The 21,817-nt window shown below is 49.5% G+C and overlaps 1 protein-coding gene across 1 annotated transcript in view; it reads left to right on the forward strand.

Annotated features, from left to right (window-relative positions):
• The window catches only part of KSR2 (kinase suppressor of ras 2), a 376,779-nt gene that overhangs the window by 308,866 nt on the left and 46,096 nt on the right, over positions 1-21,817 (forward strand). The window contains exons 11-14 of the mRNA XM_032471653.1: positions 4,654-4,695; positions 5,329-5,401; positions 8,606-8,654; positions 10,471-10,838. Of these exons, the coding sequence (XP_032327544.1) occupies positions 4,654-4,695; positions 5,329-5,401; positions 8,606-8,654; positions 10,471-10,838 (532 nt within the window). The remainder of the gene's footprint in view (positions 1-4,653; positions 4,696-5,328; positions 5,402-8,605; positions 8,655-10,470; positions 10,839-21,817) is intronic.

Below are 21,817 nucleotides of genomic sequence, written 5' to 3' on the forward strand. Positions count from 1 at the left end.
AGGGCTACATGGACAGACAGACCTGGGTTTGGAACCCAGATTTGCCCCTTCCTACCTCTGAAGCCTTGAGTGTGGCACTGACTCGGTTTGGGTCTCAGTTTCTCACCTGTAAAATGGGTCTAACATCCAAGCTTGTGTGACATTTGCTGTGGCAAGATACATAAAGGGGCTCTGTGAAGGACTAGTGTTCAAACTCCTTCTTTCTTTGGAGCCCCCTAGTGCCATGGTTTGTGTCCATCTCTTCCACCAGAGTGTCAGCTCCATGAAACTTGGCAACATGTCTGTTTCATTCACCCGTCTCCACCCAAAGCCCAGCACAGTGCCTACTGCTGAAGGCACTAATGAAATGTTTGTTGAATGAATGAATGAACGAGTGAGTGAATGAGCAACTTGAGGCTCATGCTGTGCCCAGAGCTGCATGAGGTTTTTTTTTTTTTTTTTTTTTCTCTTTACACTGTCTTCTGGCCCTCAGACTACATTCATCCCTTCATTTCCATAATGGATATTCACTGAGCATCTGCTACATGCCAGGCCCTGTACGAGGCCTGAGGTGTGGGGCAGTGCACAAGCCAGGCATGGCCTGTATAAGTTTGCTGTTGCTGCTGTAACAAATTGCCACAAGCTCAGTGTCTTAAATCTATTATCTTACAGTTATGGAGGTCAGGTGTCCAAAATCAGTTTCACTGAGCTCAGAATCAAAGTGTCTGCAGAGCTGGTTTCTTCCGGAGGCCCTTGGGAAGACTCCACCTCCTTGCCTTTTCCCAGCTTCTGGTGGCCACCTGCATTCCTCTGCTCGTGGCCCCAGGTCACTCCAACTCCTGCTTCTGTTGTCACATCTCCTTCTCTGATTCTCTCTGTGACACTGAGCCTCCTGCCCCCTCTCATGAGGACGCTTGTGATTATATTTAAGGCTCACCCAGAGAATCTAGAATAATCGCAGATTCCAGGGATCAGGAGGTGGACATCGTGGGGATGGGAGTGGGAGGGAAAGGCATTATTCTGCCTGTCACAGTCTCTGTTCTCAAGTTAACCAAGGAAACACAGAAGAAAACAGAATTAGAAGCTGTGATAAGGGCGATGAAGAGATAGAACAGTGCTGGGAACAAATTCAAGAAGAGAACAAGATTATTCTGAAGGGTCAAAGGCAGCTGAGTTCTGAAGACAGGGGAGAGTTGTCCGGACACAGAGAGGAGGGCATGTGCAAAGGCCCTGCTACGGGAAAGAGCTGGAGAGAAAAATGCCCCAATGGCTCAAGTGTCTATAAACAAGGCACCAAGCAAGACTCAAGCCCGTACTGGGGAGGCCTAGCCGGGCCTTGCAAGGCGTGGCAGGAATTTAGATTTTATTTAAGACACAGTGGGAGGCAATTGAAGGATTTAGGCAGGGGATGATTTGATCTTTCTTCCTTCCTTCTAGATCCTTCCTTGCAGATGACCACTCAGGCTGCTGTCTGGGGAGCCCACAGGGAGGGAATGGGGGCTTCAGAGTGGATACTTGGGTTCATTCGCTGCTCCTTGGACCTGCTTCTCACTGGTGTCCGTTATCAGCCAGAAGAACAGGCAGGGCTCACAGCATACTTTCCCTCCTCCTCTGGCCGAGACTCTCCCCTTTTCAGCCGTCAGGAACGAGCTGTTCTCAGGCACACGGAGGGGTCCAGGCGAGGACTGGCTCTGCGTGTGGAGGCGTTTGCTGGGTGTCCCATTGCCTGACACCTGTCCCTCCTCAGAGCAACGCTGACTCTCCATCACCCAGCCCCTGCTCCTTAAAAGAACATTTAACTGCCAGCTAACCTCTTCTGCAGACACTGAATCCCCAGTCCCAGTCTGGGAGGGAAGAGATCAGCTAAGCCTCTTGAGAATCCCGGGGAGTTTTTCTTTTTTAATTGTAGCCCCTTGTTGACAAACAAAATGTCTGCATGCAATGAAAAAAACCTATGTTATCGAATGGAAGAAAGGTCCCTGACCTCGTGGAGGGTGGATTTCTCTTCAAGCTTTGCTCTGTAACCTTGAATGAGTTGCTTCCCATCCCCGGCACCTCGTTTACCAGAATCAAAAATGCACCCATTTGGATTCCAGCGATCCAAGATACTGGGGGTTGCTGTGCTAAAAGAGAGTAGAGTAATTCAAAAAACACAGGCGGCTCCTCCGCTGGGTGCAAGGCACCAAGCCAGGTGCTTGGGATCCTGTTTATAAATCAGTTTATAAATCAGTTCCAACCTCGGAAGCAGCTATTGACTTCGCTCTCTGAAACTATCCGATTGTCTCTTAATTAGAAAGCTTTCTTGTCTCTTAGTTAAGGGCGTTTAGAGAGATACTGGCCTATTGATCGCAGCTAATCCTGGTGCCGCGCCTATTGTGCGCTCTTATCTCATGTACTGATGAGCTCAGCCCTCTGAAGGGGAGATGATCGTTAGCCCCATTCTACACATCTGGAAACTGGGAGAGTTGCCCAAGCTTTTACAGGCAATCAAAGGAAGAGCAGGGATTCACCCCGACGGGCCCAGCTTCTAGACTCCGGGCTTGGAACCCCTGTGCTAATTCCTGTTGAGCCAGCGCCCAGCTGTCGCTCGTCCCCAAACAAATAAAATTGTTTCCGGAAGTGTATTCCCCAACTCAGACTCACGTCTGACCCCATCCCTGCTCACTGCCTTTATTTGAGGATATAACGCATTGTGTGACCGGCTCCCCACCCCTGACACCCCTTGGACCCCCTGCTCCAGGGCCCCCCATTCTGCTGGAGTTGGAAACCTAAGCAGATGCCCAGAACAACGGGCCTCCAGTGAGCAGACTGGAAATAAAATGAATTGTAGGAGAAGCAGCAGTGAAGTTAAGGAGATTTCTTGTATATAATTTTCCCCCTAAATATTGAAATGAATTCATGCTTGTGGTAGGCAGAATAGTGGTCCCCTAAAGAGGATCTAATCCCGTTCTAATCCCGGGTTCTGTGAAGATGTTACTTTATGTGGCAAAAGGAACGTTGCAGCTGTTCCTAAATTAAGGCTCTTAAGGTGGAAAGATCGCCCTGGATGATCTGGGTGGACTCTGAGTGCAGACACGAGGCTCCTTCTAAAGGGGAGGCAAGAAGGTCAAAGACAGTAGAAGGCTGTGTCAGGACTAGAGCAGAGATTGGGGTGGTGGGGCTGGGAGCCAAGAAGCAGGCAGGTGCTACCGCTGCAAAAGACAAAGGACAGTTTGTCCTTCGGAGCCTCCGAAAGAGCTCAGCCCTGCCTGAGACCCTTCTGCTGTTTTCAGACAGAACTCTGAGTCCAGCATGCTAAGAGGATGCCTTGGTATTGTTTGAAGCCAGCCAGTTAACGGTAATTTGTTCACAGCAGCAACAAGAAAACAAAAACAATGCTTGATGCAGAAAATTTGAAAACCACAGGAAACACATAGAGGACTCTTTTCACTTTTATTGAGATAGAGTTGACGTATGTATACCCTTGTGTATGATGTAATGATTTTAAATGTGTGTACACTGCAAAATGATCACCACAGTAAGTTTAGTTCACACCCATCACCTCACATAGTTAGAAACTTTTTTCTTCGTCATGAGAACTTTTAAGATCTACTGTCTTCAGCAACTTTCAAATTTACAATACAATATTGTTAACTAGAGTCACCGTACTGCCCATGACGTCCCCAGGACTTCTTTGTCTTACAAGTAGAAGTTTGTACCTTTTGACCACCCTCGCCCAATTCTCCTATCCCCATCCCCTACTCCTGGCACTCACAAATCTGATCTCTATTTCTATGAGTTTGATTTATTTTTAGATTCTGCATAAAAGTGAGATCATATCATTTGTCTTTCTCTCTCTGACTTATTTCACTTAGCTTCCTCTGGGTTCATCCATGTTGTCACAGATGGCAAGATTTCATCCTTTATTATGACTGAATAGTATTCCGTGTGTGTGTGTGTGTGTGTGTGTGTGTGTGTGTGTGTGTGTGTGTGTAACATCTTTATCCATTTAGCTGTTGACGGGCACTTAAGTTGTTTCCATGTCTTGGCTATTGTGAATAATGCTGCAGTGAACACAGGGGAGCAGATATCTCTTTGGGATAGTGATTTCATTTCCTTCAGATATATTCCCAGACGTGGAAATGCTGGATCACATGGTCGTTCTAATTTTAATTTTTTGAGAAACCCCCATACTGTTTTCCACAGTGGCGGCACCAGTTTATCTTCCCACCAACAGTGTGCTAGGTTCCCTTTTCTTTACATCTTTACCAACACTCGTTATTTCTTGTCTTTTTGTTAATCATCATCCTAGCAGGTGTGAGGTGAGATCTCATTGTGGTCATAAAGGATTTATTTTAAAGCCACTGTGATCACTGCCAGAAGAGAGAAGATTAGTGTGTTAGATTATGGCTTTAGAGACTTTTTCTCTACATGTGTGTCCTTATGCAATTAACAAAGATGAGCTTGTGCTCAGCATGACTCTCTAAGTTGGGGAGCTCTGTTTTCAGGGGTGTCGATGGGAGGGTTGGCTTGGATGCTTAGAGTCCTGGTTTCTTTAGACATGTTCTCAGTCTCTTGGGATTCAGGGTGTCTGCAGAACCTGGAAACTGTCACGGGTGGGCAGAGGACCCACAGGGTGGCTGAAGGGCCAGCTCCGGGGCGGCACTCACTGTGGTCTTTTCTTTCTCTCGCAAGCGTCCCACTACTACAAATACAGGCAGCAGTTCATTTTTCCAGGTGAGTTCCGTGTGCGGTGCAGGGGCTGCTGGAGTGGATGGAGGCGACTGTTGTTGGGGTGGACAGGCTCAAAGGGGCTGGGGTGGAATCACCAGGCCACAGGCTAGTGACTGGCTGTGGAAAAGGAGAAAGAAAGGGGGGCGGTCCAAGGGCACGGTGACACCAACAAGGCCCCAAAGCACAGTGGAAAGGCCCGAGTGGGTGGTCTGCAGTGGAAGGATGGACATAGGGGAGGAAGGGTCCACAGCCACACAGCAGGAGAGAGATGGTCCAAGGGGCTTGAGTCGGGCAGTAGGAGACGTGAAGCCCAGTGGCCTCGTCATCCCAAAGGGAACCCAGGAGTGAGGACGATCCAGAGATGATGCTCAGTGGATGCTTCAGGCCAGGGGCTTGGGGGTTCTGGCTGCCCCCTGGTGACAGTGGGGAATCTTGTTCAGGATGTCCTCTACCCCACTGGTGCCTCTACGCAGGTGAAGTTCAAGTGGTTGTGGAAGGGAGAGGGCACTGAGCAGCCCCAGGGACGCACAATCTGGGGAGAAGTTACTAGCTGCCAGCGTCTCCCAGGAGCTGGGCTTTGGAGGATGGTTGTGCACCCCACGTTTGGCTTCTGACTGTCTGATCTTTGGCTCTCAGATGTGGTTCCAGTGCCAGAGACACCGACCCGGGCACCCCAGGTCATCCTGCATCCAGTGACCTCGAATCCAGTGTGAGTGGAACAGAGCCCTTTCCCCTGCCCTGGCCCTCCAGTTTGCTCAGAATCCCGGTCTTCCGTCTTCCTCTTCCTGGAATTGATGGGGTGGGAGAAGTATGAGGGGGCCATAGAGACACAGGGAATAACTCAGGCAAAAAGAGGGAGAGGGTGACAGCCCAGGCCGAGAGAGGGGCAGGGCCGGCCCCCACCAGTCAGTTCTGCCTTGTGTCCCTGGCCCGGCCGGTCAAGTGTGATTTCCAGGCGCTGGACCATTTCCTTGAGACCACCAGACCCTCCTGTGATGAGAAAGACAGCTTTTCCCAGACAAGAGCTAGAGGTTAATGAAAAGGCATTTATTCTGTATCATTCTCCCCCCTTTAAAAAGTATAATTTGGGTTTATGCCAGGAATCAGCACCTTACAGCCTATGGGACAAATCCTACCTGCTGCGTGTTTTTATAAATAAAGTTTTATTGGAACACAGCAGTGCCCATGTTCCCAACATGCCGTCTACGGCGGCTTTCAAACTACAACAGCAGAGATGAGTAGTTACAGCAGAGACTGGCCCGCAAAGTCTAAAGTAGCTGCTATCTGGCCCTTTCCAGAGCAAGTTTGCCGGCCCCTGGTTTATACCATTATAAATATACAATAAGCTGATCTGGGGAAATTTGGGCTATTCTGTAAAGAATTAAAAAAATTAAAAAGGAAGGAAAAATCATCTCTTATAATCACACCACTCTTAGATGTGTGTTCTTTCTATTCATATGGTATATATTTGTGATCCACGATCTTTGCAGTTTCCACCCTGCTTCGTTATTCTTTAATGCTATAACATCAGATTTTTCGTGTTATTCTTCATACGCATTATTTTTTTTAATGGTTCTATTTTGTTCTGGTTTCTTTAGAATTCTTTTTTTGGGGGGCGGTTAATTAGGTATATGTATGTATTTATCTATTTAATGGAGGTGCTAGGGGTTGAACCCAGGACCTCGTGCATGCTAAACACACACTGTACCACAAAGCTATACCCTCCCCCCATACATATTATCTTTCATGGCTGTAAAATATCATGTCAATGTGGAATAATTTCCTTAACCATTTCCCTACTGCTGGGTAATCTCTCTTCCCATATTTCACTGCTGTAAACAGTGCTGCCACGAACATCTTTGTGTGTATGGCGTCTTTAGCATCCTTAGGACACAGACCCTCTTTCTAGGTGGTCTATTGCTTGTCCAGCCAAAGTGAGATCACCTTCCGTAACGTAACCTCTTTGGTTGTGACCCAAGTCTGGGGCATGCTAGCGACCGAATTGTGATTTCACAGGTTTCCTAACTCACATTTTTGCCTACGTGGTTTTTCTTCTGGCTCCCCTAGCTGCTCCGTCCTTTCTGACCCATGTGTCGTAGACTTTGTTAAAGACCCAAATGGTACATCTCTGAAATCAAAGGAGTAGCAATTTGCCGGGGGGACATTGTGCTGACATCTGGCTCCAGATCGTTTCTCTGCTGCACATAAACCAATTCCACAATTTGTGCAAGATGAACTCCAGGTTATTAACTGAGAGTCAGGGAGTGCCCGCGAAAAACGGAGTCAATAAATGCCCGCGATCTGCTTAAATGTGCGTGGAGTGATGGGAACTGACTCTTTGCAGAAGGGAAATAATTTAATAGCCCTGGCTGCTATAATCGCGCCTTGATGTGAGCGGAGGAGGGCAGTCCATTTTGTTGGGCATGAGAAGGGATTCCAGCTGCATTATTCCACCCGAATCTCCCCCAGGGCATCCAGTTCCCGGCGGATCAGCTGTGATGGTGTGGCGCCTGCCTTCCCAAGCTGTGCTATAAATTATTGCTTAATATGATGGCAAATGCTCCTTCTTTCTCCTTCTTTGAGTTCTTACAGTCTTTCAGACTCCCTCTCACCAGGAGTCCCTCCAGCAATTGGATTGCCTCTGTCTGCAGGGTCAGCAGCTTCCTGGGTGAGGTCTGAGGGTCAGGGTAGGGGAACCGTGCCCCTTCCTCTCCAAGTGAGGAGGTGGGTGGGAGAATCTGCTAAGATTCCCCTGGGGAACTAGAAAGGGGACATGGTAACCACTGAGATCCCTTCCTCCCACCAGTTCTAGTTCGCTCTGTAAACACATGCACGTCCTCTACTCTAAAAACCCACTCCCCACAAAATCCTTTAACACACATCGTGCCACACATTTCCATCATATACCATGTGCTCCAGCACTCTCAGACATCCCCAGTACAAAACCCAATGACACCGTCAACTGTGGCATGCCCCAACATCCCTAACATGTACACCCAACTCACATGCACACAACCCCTGCACAGGGTGCATCCTGTAAGACCCACACAGGGCTCGATAGATACTCAGCACTCCCACTGTGCCCGCAGCTCCCAGACCCAGACCTTTCTCATACTCAGAACACAACTGCACCTCATGAGCTCATGAATGCACGAGATACACACACACACACCCCTGTGTCTTCCAGCCCAATACAGCCTCGCTTTCCCCTCCTCATTCTCATCCCACACATCTCCATCGAATGTGATTGGCAAAGTCCAACTTGAAACACTGTGAACATTCAAAGACGTCTAGTACCCTCTCTCCTGGGAATTTCCATCACCCTCCACTTGTTCAGTTCGTGTCTAACCTTCCACCCTTGTCACTTGTAGCCTCTCTGCACAACAGCAGTGGTATAAATATTCCTTAAAGTCAGGAGCCCCATCAATTTCAACTCTGTATCCCTCTAAGGGCCTGGCACTGCCCCCGGCACCTAATTCTAATCAAATGAGTGAATGAATGAATGAATGAATGAGCAAGCAAACACACGAACACTAGGATCCTTTGAAAAGAGTCAGAACAGTAGAGATCTGACTCATTCTGTCCTAGGGAACACCTAGAACTTTGCGGATCCTGCCACCCATGGAATGTAGGCCAATTTATAAGGAAGCTGCTAGATTAGTGGAAACCAAAGCAACAAAGAAAAATGAGCCCTGAACAGACCAGAAAATCTACTTAAAACAATGTCCTTGTACACTGCTCCTGGGTGACGAGGTTGTGGATTATTTTAGACACAAGCGTTGAAGTGAAACTGGGGTGGAGGGAAAGCTTGATGGTGAGAACTTCTCATTTAAGACATTTCAGACAGAGATCCACTCAGTACACAGACCCCTCTTTTCCCCTGAGGGTCACCTCTGTTTTTCTTTCTTTAAAGCTTGGAAGGAAATCCATTACTTCAAATTGAAGTGGAGCCAACCTCAGAGGTGAGAACTGGAGAGCAATGAAGCAACTTGTTCCAGGGGGGCTGCCCACCTGGCAAAGCCAATGGATGCCTGATGACGCAGAGGGCTTGGGGCAGGCTGGGGGAGCAGGGGCCCCGTTTGATGGATGTTGTAACTTCAGGGCAACTAACGAGCGGGGGGCCCCTCCCAGCACCGAGCCTAATGGACCATTACGCGGTGTGCATCACGGAAAAGCTGGTTGTGCGGAAGCTGGCCAGTGATTTGCATTCTTAGTTGAAAATTCAGCTCAGGGTGGTGTGAGTACCAAGGGGGATGTGCCCCGCTGCCTTTCAAATAATGCGTGGGAGGCAGAGACGGGGGGACTGAGGGACACTGGGCATGGCGGGGTGTCAAGAAAGTTCTGTGGCTTCTTCCCACCTGCCAGAGCCGCTGGGGGAATAAATGAAGTAACGAGGTGTTCGGGGTGAGAACCAGAGCCCTGACGCCTCGGCTCTGCTGGGATGTCCTTAACTGAAAGGGATGGAGTCAGGGTTTCCACAGAATATCATGGCCTTCTCTGGAACTATGGCGGTAGTTGGAAAACGATCCCAAAAGAAGCCATGTTTCCAGCGGCATTTCTCCTGAGTGTGCCACTGGGGACTGCTTGCTCAGGTTTGGGGGTCAGAGAGACCTGCCCCCAGCCAAGGGGCCCCTTTCTCGGGCTGTCCTCTCAGGCCCTGAAAATGCCCCGGCTCAGGTACCTGCTACTCCCCCATTCCAGCAAAAGAACCCATGGTTACAGGGACCCCCCGACACCATGCTGGGAAGGCAGTTAGACCTAAAGTGTCTAACTATTGTGGTGGTCATGTATAAGTGTATCCAAGTCATGTGGCATGTGGGACAAAAATGCAGACTCCTGGCCCTGGCCCTGGCCCTGGCCCTGGCCCTGGCTGGCTGATATTCTGATTCAGAAAATCTGGGTGGGGCCTAGGAATCTGCATTTTCTCAGCTATCACAGTGGTCAACTGATCTGCACCTCATTGAAAACCTCCCACGGCCCCCAGGGGCCGATGTCATTAGCTCCCCTTTACAATGAGGAAAGGAAGGCTCAGAGAAGTGAAGTGACTTGCCCAAGGTCACACAGCGGCCAGATTCCAGCTTATCTGTTCTGACTGTGAAGCCCACTCTGTCCACCTCTCACTCGTGTATCTCCTGCCCTCCCAGCTGCACAGGAATCCCAGGCCTCTGGCGTGCACGAAGTAGCTCTGCCATCTCCCAGTTTCTGTCTCATCAATTCCAAATTCCCCAGGAAAACAAAGGCCTTCCAGGCTGAGGGTTGTCGCATGCTATATGCAGGTGTACGACGTACCCGCGTTGCAGCCTGCCGTCTTTCTTCCTCCCGCGTACGTAATCAGGCAGGTCAAAATGTCGTGGTAGAATGGGGGGCCTCGGCTGTCAGGAGTCAGAGACCTGAATCTCAGTCCTAGCTCAGCCTGGCTGCCTGACCCAGAGCTCGGCCTTTCCCAGGCTGACCAAGCATCCCCATTTGCCGTGGGAGTTTCAGTGCCCGGGCCTGCAAAGTCCCAGGAAACGGAAACAGGTGGTCCCCGAAGCATTTCACCTCGCTGAGCCTGTTTCCGCCCTAGCACAGGAGAGGTGGGTTATCACCATCTCCGTTTCAGCGCCTTCGTGGTGGCACAAGACAAGAGCTGCCTGGGCAAACAGAGACACGTGTGCGCCAGGCGAGAACGCACACAGAGCGGTGCCCGGACCTACGCACGCACAGGGGGCCCCAGTGGGGCCTGGTGGGAAGCTGGGGCGGTGGCCGGAACTGACCACTCTCCCCCTCCGGCCACAGAATGAAGAGGGCCACGATGAGGCCGAGGAGTCGGAGGATGACTTTGAGGAGATGAACCTGTCCCTCCTCTCGGCCCGGAGCTTCCCGCGCAAGGCCAGCCAGACCAGCATCTTCCTTCAGGAGTGGGACATCCCCTTCGAGCAGCTGGAGATCGGCGAGCTCATTGGGAAGGGCCGCTTCGGGCAGGTGTACCACGGCCGCTGGCACGGCGAGGTGGCCATCCGGCTGATCGACATCGAGCGGGACAACGAGGACCAGCTCAAGGCCTTCAAGCGGGAGGTGATGGCCTACCGGCAGACGCGCCACGAGAACGTGGTGCTCTTCATGGGCGCCTGCATGAGCCCGCCCCACCTGGCCATCATCACCAGGTCAGTGCCGCCTGCGCTCCCCGCCCGCGGACTCGTTCCCAGAGCTCCGCTTCCCCCGTGCCCCATATTTGCGGAGCAGTGTCTCCAAGACTCACTTTCCCCAAATGTGAATTGAATGGATTAGACTAAATCAGGGGGTCAGGAAACTTTCTGTAAAGGGCCCAGTGGTATTTTCAGCTTGGCAGGTTGTACAATTTCTGTAGCAGCTGCTCAGGTCTGCCTGAAAGCAGCCTCAAACAGGTTGTACGTGTGTGGCTGTTTGCCACTAAAACTTTATTAACTCAGTGAGGCAGTAGGCTGGGTTTGGCCTCCAGACTCTACTTTGTTGACCCCTGGTCTAACATTCTATTAAGTTATTCTGGCTTTCGTGAAAACAGAAGGGCATGTTTGCAGAGCTCTACCATTGTTGTTTTAAATCTCCAGGATCCATGGTCTATAGCCCCACAAAAGGGGTGGTTAATAGAGAACTGATATTAAGAAAATGTCAGATGGTAGGAACTTTCTTGGATTGGCTCTCTCTGACCTCGCCCAGTGATCTGGACATTGAAGAAGAAAAAAAAAAACAGCTTTGGTTTCAGCTGAACAGTTCTGGAACAATCCTTTGGTGTGTTTTTAAACTCTGGCCTCTGCTCCCCTGTTGTGCTGGGACTGGCCACATCAGCAGCATTCTTGTGTGGCCTGTGATGCCAAGGATCAGTTAAGAGCCTTCTTATTCCTATTCTCAACTCAAGCAATAAGCTTCCAAATATATAAGCCTCGTATCTTGCCAAGGGCTGTAGTGGGGGCTGAGGGTTTAAGGAAGAGCTGATGTGTCTTTGATCTGTTCCCTCGAGATCCATACAAAGCCTCCTTGAGTCCATTTAGAAGACCTTGGTGATTGGTAGAAGGTGTGTTACTGTCCGTCACCATTGCTTATGCAGTTGGGGGGTTGACTGGAACCCATGTGTCAAATGGTAAGTGCTTGCAAAGGACTGGAGATCTAGGGCTGGCCCTTCAGTCCTCCTTAAATGAGGGTAAAAATGGTGATTCTCAATTCTACACAGGACCAGAAATGGATCTCAAATCATCAACCCAGATCATAATCAAGGACTGAGCTGTTCCGATTTGGTGATTGTATCAGTAAGCTTTTGCTGAGTAACAAACTACCGCCAAAACTTCAGTTTCTCTCTAGTCTGCAAACAGTTCTTCTGGGCTGAGCCAGGCTCAGTAGCTGGGCTCTTGGATGTGTCAGTGGCCCACTGGAAGGGCATACTGAGGGCTGGTCAGTCTTGAATGCCCTCATTTACATGTCTGCTGGTTGGCAGACTGTCAGCGGGGGTGCCTCAGTTCTTCTCCACGTGACCTCTCATCCCTCAGCAGGCTAGCTTGGGATCCTCCCCATGGTGGTCTCGAGGTTCCAAATGCAGCCAGACAGCAAGAGGTCAAGCCCTGATGGACATGTGGCTTTCCCATCTCTGTGTTGCATTGGCTGATGTCCAAAGCAAGTCATGTGGCCAACCTCCATCCAAGGTGTGGAGAACAGACTACCTCTGGATGGGAGGATTCTCAATGCCATGTTGCAAGGACATGGGTGCAGGAAGAGGGACAGTCTGTGGCCGTTTTTGCCACTGTGAGCAAGACCCTCGGCTCCCTTTTCTCCCCCCTTTCTAGTATGTATCATCTATATTAGCAGGCTGTCAACAGCCCTTTACTTGGGGTGCACACATCTGGTTGGAATATGCTTTTTGCCCCACCACTGGCTTTCTCCCTGCTGCCCTCACCAGTCTGTTACCGCAACTTTCTCTCTGGTCAGCTCCTCATCTTCTGGCCTGCTAAGCCCTCTTTTTCAAATCCTCAAGTTAGGCACTTGAAAATCATCATCTCCTGTCCTTTGCCTGGCTCTTCTAAGGACCTCTGCCCCCGGCCTTCTGACTTTTTCAGGGGTATCCGTGGAACCCACTTACCCAAGCCTCCCTCCCCTCTTTCCCAAGGGCTGGCTAATTGGAAATGGATGGATTCTGTTAGCAGCCATCCTTGAAAAAAGAGTGGTCATTATGAAAATGTGTCACTCCTCCTGCAAGCCAGCTGCGTTGGCGGCCCCCTTTTCTGTTATATACAGAATTCTGAGTCCCCCTCCCCAAACACCGTGACTGCCTGCAGATTTCACAAATAGCGCAGCCTTTTCCTGGCACCGTGATAAAGACTGCAGCTTTGGGACGTGTAATTGGTCTCTGAAGTGTTTTGGTATTTTGTGTGAAGAAGCCAGATGAGGCCCCAAAGAGGTGGCATTTATTCCATATTATTGTGTCATTATATATTTATCTTAGGGAGGGGCTCAGTGCCCTCCTCTCTTCCGTTCAGCACCGTCCACTTGTCGGCCACCCAGGTTTCTTATCTGAACATTCAGTTTGAAACCAAATATTTGAGTAATTTGATTAATCACTCGCATTCGTGCAATTGTCTGGCAGAGGTTGATGGTTGGATGATCGCCAACCAACTGGAACAGTTTCTGGACCCTGGATTTATTTTACAGGGAACATAAGACCAGATAATTACCTGGCATATTCTGGTTAAATTCACAATGGCGTGTTCTAGCCAATTACTTAGTAATTATCATCAAAGTTAACAAGTAGTTCTAAGATTAGCTTGCTTGTAATGCGATGTGTATGGCTCTTGGGAAATGAGTAATAACCAACTAGTTACCCAATTGCTAGATCCACAAATGCAATTAGCAGCAGGATTGCTAAATCGTTTCACGATTGGGTCATTATGAGATTATTGCAGAGCTATCGACAGTCCACACAATTGCTCATTTTTAAAACTCCAGATGGAATTTGAAAGCCAATTACAGATAGAGTTGAATGAAAGCATCTCTTGACCTTGCCGCCAAGTTTCTTATCCCTCAGCTTCCCCATCTGTAAAATGAGTAGGTGGAAGCAAGTGTTGGTTGCAGAGTCCTTCTAAGTCTAACAAAATTCTTTGGTTCTCTGAGAATGGGCCATTTGGGAAGCAGCATGGAACAGCTCTGGAGCAGTGCTTCCCAGAATATGGTCCACCAGGACCTCCTGCATCAGAGCCACCAAAGGGAGGAGGGTCGTGAAAATGCAGGTTCCCGGGTGCTACCTGTGTTCATTTCCTAGGGTTGTCGTGACAAATTGCCACAAACTTGGTGACATAAAACGCCACATGTTCATTCTCTTATGGTTCTGGAGGTCAGAAGTCCGGAGTGGGTCTCACCAGGCTAAAATCAAGTGAGGGCTGCTTTCCTTTCTGGAGGCTTTAGAGGAGGATGTGTCCTTGCTTTCCCAGCTTCTTGAGTTGCCTTCCTTGCATTCCTTGGCTCGTGGCGCCTTCCTCCAATCTTCAAAAGCCAGCAGCGTGGCATCTTACTTCCCTCGTCACTGGTCACATCTCTCTCTTATAGACTCTTGTGATGGCATGTGGGACCCACCTCACTAACCCAAGATAATCTCCCATTTCAAAATGTTTAATCCCATCTGCAGAGTCCCTTTTACTGTATAAAACAACAGTCACAGTTTCCAGCAGTTCAGAGCTGGGTATCTTTAGGGGCCATTTTAAGCCTACTGCATCATCTTCGATCTGGCGAGTCCAGTCTGTTTGTAGATGAAGCCTTTTTAACCAAGCTTCCCAGCCCATTTGAATCCAACTAATATGTGGGAACCTTGCCCTGGAGAATGTCACCAGGGCATACGGTGTCGTGCCCAGCATTGGTGCCAGATGTGTCCAGCCAGTGTGAGGGGAAACGGAAACAGGGAAGTTTTCCAAGGAAAACAGACCAGACAGAATTACACAGTATTGGGACCCCAGTGGGACAGAATGTGTTGTTTATCTGGTGACAGGAGTGTGGGGCAGCCTGCCTGAGCTTGGTGCCATGGAGACAAAGACAAAGCAAAGCCCTGAAATTGATGACTCCCAGAGGTCTTCATTAGGGAAGTGTGAACCCATTTCACCCATCCTGGCCATACTACAGATGTGGAAGCTGAGACCAGGAGAGGAAAGCGGGGCCAGGACGGGAGCACACGTCTCCATCATCAATACACCTCATCCTCTGACAGCTTGAAAACCCTATCCTCCTTCAGTGCTTGTCCATCCGTCCATCCATCCGTCCATTCATCCATACATCCATCCATCCATCCAACAGATGTTTAGTAAACACTTATCAAGCACCAGGCATTTTGCTGGATGTTTGGGGATGACGGTGAGCAAGACAGACAGGGACCCTGTTCACAGAGTGCTGTCATTTTACTGGGGGAGACAGACTAGCAATAAGGCAGAAATTTGAGTAGGTCCCAGTGAACTGACAGGAACAAACTGGAGAGATGTGCTACAGAGGAACCTGGGTGTTGGGGTGATTTCAGGGGCCCAGGCAGCCTCTCTGAAGCAGTCCATTTGGACAGGACCTACCTGAATGCTGGGAGCCAGCTGTGCAGACATGGGGGGCAGGGCACACCCAGCAGCAGGAATGGCAAATGCAAAGGCCGGGGGATAGGAATGAGCAGGGAGTGTTTGAGGACCAGAAAGAAGACTGTGGTAACAGAGCATGGTGGGTGAGGGCAAGAGGGAAGAAGATGAGGATAAAGCTGGCAGGAGCCGGACTGGGGAGGGAAGGGGCTCTTTAAACAGTAAAGAGGAGACTGGGGAGGGGGCGGCTTTTAAAACAATACCGATGCCTACCCTGGTCTCTCAGCCTTGGCACCATGACATTTGGGGCTGGATAATTCATTTACAGGGGCCGTTCTGGGCAGCATCCCTGCCCCCTACCCACTGGATAGCAGAAGTACCAAGTTTGTAGTTGTGATAACCAGTAAGTCCTCAGATATTGCCAATGTCCCGTGGGTGCAAAGCCACCCCAGTTGAGAACCATTGCCCTCCAGTCTCTAATTTAATTCATCTAGGCGGGGCTCATACCTCGGTGCAAAACCTCCCCAAGTGATTCTGTCAGGCAGCCATTGGGGGTGGCGGCTTGGCGCTCTGAAACCCTAGGTTATTATAGGACCTTAAAGCCTGTGAGAGGTAAGGATTTTATGGTCAGCGTAGCAGGCAGGGCAGCGCTTTGAGGGCAAAAATTGGGGAACTTCCAAAATGAAGAGTGGGGTCCAGGGAGAGTATTTGGAGGCAGCAGCAGTTCGAGGAAATGTCTGTTTATCTGTCCTAACGTCCCAGCGTGATCAAAGAGCCAGTGATTTCCGCGGGCACCGGCATCCTCTCCTCCAGCCCATCCCACTGCCCCCGGGGAGGGACCAGGAAACGCTGTGTTGTGAAGACCGCCGCCCTACCGCGCTGGCTGTTTTGACAGCAGAGGAGGGTCTGCACCAGCAGAGAGGAAGCGCAGCTCCACCCTTCTTGCTGCCAAGGGTGAACCTAGGGAGGGGGAAGCTGCCTCATGCTTCCCAGAAACGTTTATCACAACCTTCCGATGCCCTCCTTAGCTCTGGGCGGGCAGCGACTGTGGTTCCGTCACATGCTTCCTTTTCCTGCAGCTGAAGGAGGCTGGTTGAAAGGGATAAATCCCTTAATGTTGATAAATGCAGAGCCCCCAAAATAAACCAAAAAAAAAAAGCAACAAATTCCACCAATCTCAGCAAGTGCTTTGCTTCAGGCCAGGCGCAGTGATGGTCTCCTGTTAATCACTGTGCCCATTTTATAGGTGGGGAAAGTGAGGTTGGAGAGGCCAGGGCAACCCTTGCCCAGGTCACAGAACAAATAACTCGCAGAACCTGGAACCGAGCAAATGTACATCTGAATATCAGTCCAGCATGTTCCTTCTTTGCCACGTACGGCTGCCTCGGCCAGGTCGACGGGGATGGGCTGAGCTCGTGAGCAATGGCCTCTCAGAGAAGGTCTCCACCTTTGATCATATCCGAATCAGCTGGGGCTCCGCTTGGTAACACTACAGGGCCCAGACCCTGTGTCACTCCAAACAGCCAAGGCCTCTGACTTTTTAAAATTAAGTTCCAGAGGATTTGGTGCATCCACAGTTTGAGAACCACTTTCTTGTTAAACTGAGTTTCATTTTTTTGTAGCTTTGATTCTGTTTTTGTATTTCTGAAATACCCTGTAAGTTCCTGGGGGGGGTCACACACACACACACACACACACACACACACACACACACACACACACACACACTGCAGAAGACCCATTTCATTAATATTAGCAACTTACAAAGTTTGGATAGCCTAGAAGCCCTTCCCCCCTAAATATCTTTCTAGAATCCCCAAGTTTCTTAGATCCATGCTTCCTAGTGTGGACCCCTGACTAGGATCACCTGGGAGCATGTTAGAAATTCAAATTCTTCTCCCCTCCCCGCCAATCAGAGGCTTGGGGGTGGGCCCATCTCTCTGTCTGAAAAAGCCCCTGCAGGAGATTCTGACGCGCGTTTAAGTTCAGACCCACTGCTTTAAAGAAACCTCTTTCTGCTTCCTGTGCTGAGCACGGGGGCTTTTCTTCTGCCCAAAGCTTCCTGCACTCCTTGGAAACCTCTTTGCCCCCTTGCCCAGCGATTCTGCCCGGCAGCACTGAGAGGTGAGCGGCTGAGTCCAAAATGAGTGAGGGCCTGGAATGTTCCAGTGTGAGAACGAGCAGGGGCCCAAGAGCCATCTCTTAGCTTCAGTGGTAACATGAGTTCACTAACGTGCTTGCCACGGTCATTTGTTGGACCCGGCTAGGTGCTCAGAACACAGTTCCTACAGTTTTATATAAGGACTTTACGTGCCAACAGAAGAGACAGACAATAACAAGTTAAACAGACAATTAAGATAATTAAAGCATTGCGTTAAGTGCTGTGAAGGCCACAAACGGGGGAGTTGGGGGGACAGGTCAGAGCGACAGGAGTGCTACTTCGAGGAGGGGCTCACAAGATGTGTCTTAAGGGATTTGACGTTTGAGCTAAGATCTAATGATGAGGAGACAGCCATACAAAGAGGCAGAGAAAAAGCAGTCTAGACCAGGGCACAACAGGTGCAAAGGCCCTGAGGTTGTTACCAAGCCAAACTTGAGTTCGCTCTCCCAGGCCCAGCAAAGCCAATGTACTGACACCGGGTTGTAGTAAAGGAAAGTGCAGCATTTATTGCAGGATACCAAGCAAGAGCTATGGGCCAGACTCCCTGATGGCTTTTAGGAAAAGGTTTTAAAGACATGGTGAGGGAGGGGGGTTGCGGGGTACATAACAACTCATGGACATTCTTCTGATTGGTTGGTGGTGAGGTAATCCGGAGTCAACCTCATCAACCCTCTGGTTCCAAACCAGTCTGGGGTCTGTGTGCTTGTGCGCGGCCTACAGTTAACTTCTTCCACCTGGTGGGAGTGTCAGTATCTTGAAATAGCTCAAGGATATGGCTCAGAATATTATCTACAGCCCTTGAGGAGGAACTAAAGGTCCTTGACTTTGTTTAATGGCTAAACTGTTATTTGGTCTTGCTTGACTGTTCCCCTTTGTTTCTGCATTTTCTGACTTCTCTGATTAAATTTCTTCTTTGGAACTTGGCCTCCGAGGCCAAAGTTTTTCTATAAACGAGGCAGGCAGGGGAGGTGGGGGGAATCTGTCCCAGGAAGGTCCCGTAGGGCTCTGCTCGGTTACAGTGCCCCCTGTTCTTTGATACTCCTTGAGGGGGGAGCAGGTGCAGGACAAGGAATGGACTTTGGGATGGAGAGGGTCATCATCAACTCAGCAGAGGAGCCCGGTTTTAGGGGGACACACTTTCAAGGCGGGAATGAGGTGGGCGCATATGAGGACCAGAAGGAAGCCGGTGTGAGTGATGGCAGGTGGTGGGGAAGGAGCCGCAGGGTCTCAAAAGTACAGAGTTTCTCCTACTGCAGTGGGGAACCAGTGAGAGACTTTTAAACAGGAGCTGCTCCCACCACTCTGAAAGTTTCCTGGTGGCCTGGAAACTTGCTTCCTCCTTTGACACTCAGCTGTGTCCAGTGTTGAGAGCAGTGGTGGCATCAACCAAGCATAGGAGATCGGACCGCTGAGGGGTCCGCCCAGCTGTCAGCCTGGCATTGCTCCCTGCGTGGAGCTTCAGGAAGGATGCTGAGTGCTTCCTCTGCACTTGGGAACACGGTGAACTTCACCAAGATGCTTTCTCAGGGACGGGAATAGGAGGGAGCGGGACATTAAAGGCATTACATAGACATCTGGTCGTGAGAGAGGGCCTTGTGCGCCCCAGGAAAAAGAAAGAAGGGCAGGATTTCCCTGCTGCTCTTGGGAAGATTTTTAAATTTCTCATTTAGCGTGTGTCATCAGTCCCCTCGCTGGGTGCCCGGAGTCCAGCTGCAATGCTGCAGCCGTGTCATCTTGACTGTATTGCCCGCGTGCACACGGCATCCAGCCCTCGTCCATCTCCCAGGGATGAGAGCGTAATGAAATCCCACGGGGCCTCATTTGCACAGCATTTTAAATCTGGTAAATATGGGAGCTATTTAATAGGTTATTTATTTCCAACCCCACATCAGTTCCTGTTTTTCATGCTTTCAAATGCAATAGCGCTAAGCTGCTGTTTGACAAACGGAGGGCCCTGCCTTCTGCTAAGACAGTAACTCAGTGCCTGGATGAGATCTGGACTTACTTTTTCTGTAACTCTGTACTTCTGGGCTTTCTGATTTTTGTTTTTTCTTCAGGCCAGTTTGATTGTCCTAAATATAACATACAAGAGTTGAGGGGCCTGAGCACATGAAGATTCCACCCCCCCTCGTCATCTAGTGGAATTGGCTTCCTTTTATGTTCAAAAAGCTGAATTGCTTTCCCTTTATAAAGCACAGCTGAAAAGGTTTTTTGTCTGTGGCTGTCTTTAATTGTGCTGGAATGTAAAACGCCCCGGGACTTTTGTGAAGGAAGCGCTATAAATGTACCGCATCATCATTATTATATATTATTATTATTATTAGCATCATCTCATGTACATCACACATGCCTGTTGGTAAGCGATCATATGATCAGCTGAGGGACTGGCATGAGTGAAGAGGATGCCACTGGCCCCCACTTATCTCGAATCTGGCATCACTTAAATAACTTTTGTGTCCTTTTATGCAAGTGATAACTCGTTTGTTGCTGAAAACACAGATCAGCAAAAAGAAGAAAATGAAATTCATCCAGAATGTCTCCAGCCGGAGAGAGTCACGTTAACATTTTGTTGTATATCCTTCCAGGCAGTTTTCTGAGTATACATGCAAACTCACAGTTTGTATTTGTCAGTGTAATGGTAGCTGCTGTAACAAATAAGCCTAAAAAAAAACATTTACTGGCTTAACACAGGAGAAGTCTATTTCTTGCTCATGTAATCGACCAAGATGGGTGTTTCTGGATGGTAGGTGGCTGTTCTCCATGTGTGAAGGGATCCTCACCCAAACCCATCTTTTGGAGCTGTCCCTAGGGCTCGGAGTCCTCTGCTTCCAGCTGGGGTAGAGGAAGCACCTGGAGGGTCACAGGGGAGGTTTCCGTGAGCCATGTCTAGAAATGACACATCATTCCTCTCCTGTGCTGTGGACTGACACAGTCCCTTAGCTACACCTGACTGCACGGGAGGCTGAGAAATGGCTAACTGTATCCCCAGAAAGAAAATGACGTGAGTTTTGATGAAGAATGAGCAGCCCCACATTTGTGGGGAGATCTCTGGCTGCTTTTGACGGTAGACTCTGTTCATGGCTGGCTGTTTTCACTGCACAGTATATGCATGAACAACACCTGTTTTGGACTTGAGTCTATTGCAAATATCTTCACTCCTGTTTGCCTCAGTCTCCTCATCTGTAAAGTGAGGGTAACATTGCTCTCTCTTGCAAAGTAGGGATAAGGATTAGAGATCTTGCATGAAAAGGTTCACGTCTCCTGTAACTGGAGGTGCTCGATACCTTGTATCCCCTGGTTGCTATAGTAATAATGATGATATTATTATCATCATTTCAGCAATGAAAGTGATACCAGCAATTGGGAGGAGGAGTATATTTTCTTGCAGGTGCCAAAGCCTCAGCACTACGAAGAAAAGGTGTTTTGTGTTTATTACAGTATCAAGCACTATGAGGTGGTGGCTGGGATTTGACTGCTTGGGCTTGTGACCTGGCTCTGCTTCAGGATGGTACGTTGGCCAAGCGGCTTAAACTCTGTAAGTTTCGAGCCACCCAAGAGGAGATGTCGAGTAGGGAGGGGCTGGATATATTGAGTCTCAAGCTCAGATGAAAGGTTGGGGCTGGAGTCACCCACAGAGAAGTGGTGATTGATGCCAGGGGCTTGCATGGAAACTGAGGTCATCCAGGGGAGAGAGGAGGGTCGGCCGAGGGCAGAGCCCGGAGCACCTCCAGCACTGGTCAGGAAGGGTCACCCCGCACAGGGGACCGAGAGGGAGCAGGCAGGGCAGAAGCAATCAGAAGTGAGTGGAGTCATGAAGCCAATTCAAAGCATCTCCCGCGGCCCCGCTTCCCCCCACCCTGGTCCCTCCTATTACATCATTGTGCTTTATTCTCCTAGGGTACTTGTCACCTTAAGATAATATTTTGGTTTGCTAGCTCCTTGCCTCTTTTCCTTACAGCCCATCCCCCGCCTTAGGACATAAGCCCCAGGAACGCAGGACCTCAGCTATATGACTCACCTCTGTATCCCCAGCCCCTAAAATATTAGGTCCTTCTTAAATACTTGTTGCATGAACGAATAACAGGTTCTAAAAATACTTTCACACGCATGATCACAGCCTGCTCCTCTAGGCAAGTGTAGCAGCCAACAGTGAATGGTACTATTTACTTAGAATCACCGAGGAATGAGTGGGACAGAAGTAAAATATAGTACAAACCAGTCGGGGGTGGCTATAGGATGTGGGAGAATTAGCGGTGATGAAAAGAAAGATGCCAATGGGGTAATGTAGGTTATAAAAATACAACAAGGAGGCTAAAGGGTTTGGGGGTGTTTGCCTCATACATGCGGCATGTGTAAGGTCCTGGCCCTGATGCTGGGAATGCAGGAAGGAGGGCATGGCCTCTGCCCCTCAAACAAT

This window comes from Camelus ferus, chromosome 32 (genome assembly GCF_009834535.1).
Source record: "Camelus ferus isolate YT-003-E chromosome 32, BCGSAC_Cfer_1.0, whole genome shotgun sequence".
Classification (NCBI taxonomy): domain Eukaryota; kingdom Metazoa; phylum Chordata; class Mammalia; order Artiodactyla; family Camelidae; genus Camelus; species Camelus ferus.